The sequence below is a fragment of the Grammomys surdaster genome, unplaced genomic scaffold (assembly GCF_004785775.1).
Source record: "Grammomys surdaster isolate TR1022 unplaced genomic scaffold, NIH_TR_1.0 126612, whole genome shotgun sequence".
In the NCBI taxonomy this organism is placed as follows: domain Eukaryota; kingdom Metazoa; phylum Chordata; class Mammalia; order Rodentia; family Muridae; genus Grammomys; species Grammomys surdaster.
The window spans coordinates 2,588,749-2,591,535 of record NW_021621401.1 but is presented as its reverse complement, the minus strand read 5'-3'; the positions used below and the strand labels follow the sequence as shown (position 1 = coordinate 2,591,535).

At 45.2% G+C, this 2,787-nt stretch overlaps 1 protein-coding gene across 1 annotated transcript; it reads right to left on the bottom strand.

The window, feature by feature from the left end:
- Positions 1–902: 902 nt before the first annotated feature.
- On the bottom strand, positions 903–1,847 carry LOC114615180 (olfactory receptor 1361). The gene has a single exon (XM_028760850.1). The coding sequence runs from the start codon at positions 1,845–1,847 to the stop codon at positions 903–905; it is 945 nt and encodes a 314-aa protein (XP_028616683.1).
- Positions 1,848–2,787: the final 940 nt, after the last annotated feature.

Genomic DNA, 2,787 nt, shown 5'->3' with positions numbered 1-2,787 from the left:
TCTGACAGGTCCGCACACTAGAACTGTAGAAGGCACAGTACATTTTTGTTAAATTGACATATTTCCTGCTTTAATGTTATAAACTGTATAATGCCAAGATAACAAGAGTAACATAGTAAGTCCAAATGAGCTGCAGAAGCAGGGTTTCCTGAAGCTCCAAACGCTGTCTCTTCTCAACCCATTAAGTTCATCTTCCTGTGAGATGGGCTGAGGCTGAGGTCTCTGTGGTGAGAAAGAATGAACAGCTGTGGTTTCCCAGAGGAGGCTAGAACACTCCAAGCTGGGCGCTGGCACTCTGCTAAGGGATGTGGAGCACTACAAGGAATGTCAGATGCAGATGCTCTCTGATACAGTGACAGCACAAGATGTTGTTAGCACAGCTGAACACAGGAGCAGAGGATCTGTTGACGCCAACAAAACAGCAGCACACCCATTGTCCTGAAAATGGCAGACATGTAGCTGCTGCTGCTTGGCCAATCAGAGCTCAGTCTTGTAGTGAACTGCATGAAGACAGCCATTCAGAATCATCCCAACTTGGAAACCACATTCCATCTGGAGCAGGAACTGATTGCCTATACTGACAACACCCGTACGACAACAGTTTTGAGCTTACCATTAGTCACTTTCCAGTGTTGTCCCATTGAGACTCCTTGCTCTTCTCCAACACTGTGCAGGGCTGCTCATGGTGCATTCTGCCAAGGCATCCACATGACAATCCAAATAACATTCGTTAAAGAGTTTTTTCATTCTTTTACCTAAAGGATTTGTATGCTGGGCTCTGTATCTGGTAGGGATAGTAGATGCTTTTCTTACAAATAACAAGTGCTAAGTTTCAGTTGATTGAAAAAACATGAAGGATTCTTAGACATTAGTTCCCTCTGTGATGTTCCACACTTTCAACATTACTGCTTAGATGGAAACTTCATGGTAAGCACTTTCCTTAAAGCCCCTTTCATGTCCCTGTTCCTCAGACTGTAGATGAAAGGGTTCAGCATGGGCGTCACCACTGTGTACATCATGGCAGCTGCCATGTCACTTCCAGCTGAGTGAGAGGATGAGGGGTTGAAATACAGGGATATGATGGTGCCATAGAAGAGACAGACGACAGCCAGGTGGGAGCCACAGGTGGAGAAGGCTTTCCATCCTCCCCTTGGGGAAGAGACTCTCAGGACAGCACAGGTGATGTGGAAGTAGGAGATCAGGATGCAGACAAACGGGGCGACCATGACCACAGCTCCCTCTGTAAGAATCATCAGCTCATTGAGATGTGTGTCTGAGCAGGAGAGTTTCAGCAGGGGAGTCACATCACAGAAGAAGTGGGGGATGATGTTGTCCCCACAAAATGAGAGTCGAGTCATGAGAAGAGTGTACAGCAGAGCATTCAGGTTAGCTACCACCCATGACCCAACAACAAGAAAGGCACAGAGCTGATGGGTCATTTTTGTTGTGTAGTGTAAAGGGTGACATATGGCCACAAATCTGTCATAGGCCATCACAGCAAGCAAAAAATTGTCAATATCAGCAAACATACAGAGAAAATACATCTGCGTGAGACACCCAGAGAAAGAAATGGTCTGACTCCCAAGTATGTGGTTGGCCAGTACCTTGGGGACAGAGGTAGAGGAGAAGCAGACATCCACAAAGGACAGGTTGCTGAGGAAGAAGTACATGGGGGTGTGCAGGCGGGAGTCTGTGCTGATGGCCAGGATGATGAGCAGGTTTCCCAGGACAGTGGCCAGGTACATGATGAGGAAGACCAGGAAGAGGAGCTGCTGCCGCTGTTGGGGTTGCCTGGAGAGTCCCAGGAGGAGGAACTCGGAGACGCTTGACTGGTTGGTGCCTCCCATAGATTTTAAAAAAGAGAAAGTGGAAATGTAGGAACCTAAGGTTTGAATACAACAAATCAGACTATAGACATTGCCATGTTTGTTTTTTTTTTTTTTAAAAAAAAACTGCAAGAGGGCTGGGAAGATGTTTCTATCATTCAAAAGCCTGGCTAATCTACCAGAGGACCCAGGTTCAATTCCCAGTCACCACATGGTGGCCAACAATAGTGTATAATCTTTTTGCAGGTGCTCTATTTCCCTCGTCTGGACTTGGCAGGCATTGCATCACTGGCACACATACATTCAGGTAAAATACCAGAAGACACAAAATGAAAATAAATTTGCAAAAACAAATATCTGCTTTAAAACAGAAATCCTGCAATAGATTTTCTGAGTGAGGATCTACTCATAGTGTTCCTAAGCTCAGTGTCCAGTGCTCAGTCCAAGATGGTTTTGGACATACCAGATTCACCCTTATACTTTATTGAATACAACATAAAAATCTGCAACCGTGGGTTACAGGATGTTTTAGTGGGTAAAGGTGTTTACTGAACTAAACCTGAGAACCTCAGTTTGACACCAAAACACTTGTAAAGGTGTTAAAGATCACTTGCCTCTCTCTCTGTCTCTCTCTGTCTCTCTCTTTGTCTCTCTCTGTCTCTCTTTCTCTGTCTCTGTCTCTCTGCCTCTCTCTCTCTCTCTCTCTGTGTGTGTGTGTGAGTGTGTATGTGTGTCTGTGTGTGTGTGTAGAGAAGACACTCCAGTTATCCCTTCTACTCCACATGTACACTGAGGCACGTGTACCCCACAAATTCAGCAATATAAATGTCTTAATGTGTGGACAGATGGCCCTTCCCTGAAGTCATATACATCTCTGTTTAACTGTCTCTGTTTTTCCTCTTGTCCTTAGCAGCTCATAGAAAAAAGGAAAAATAGCAAGAGCCACAGAGATGGCTCAACA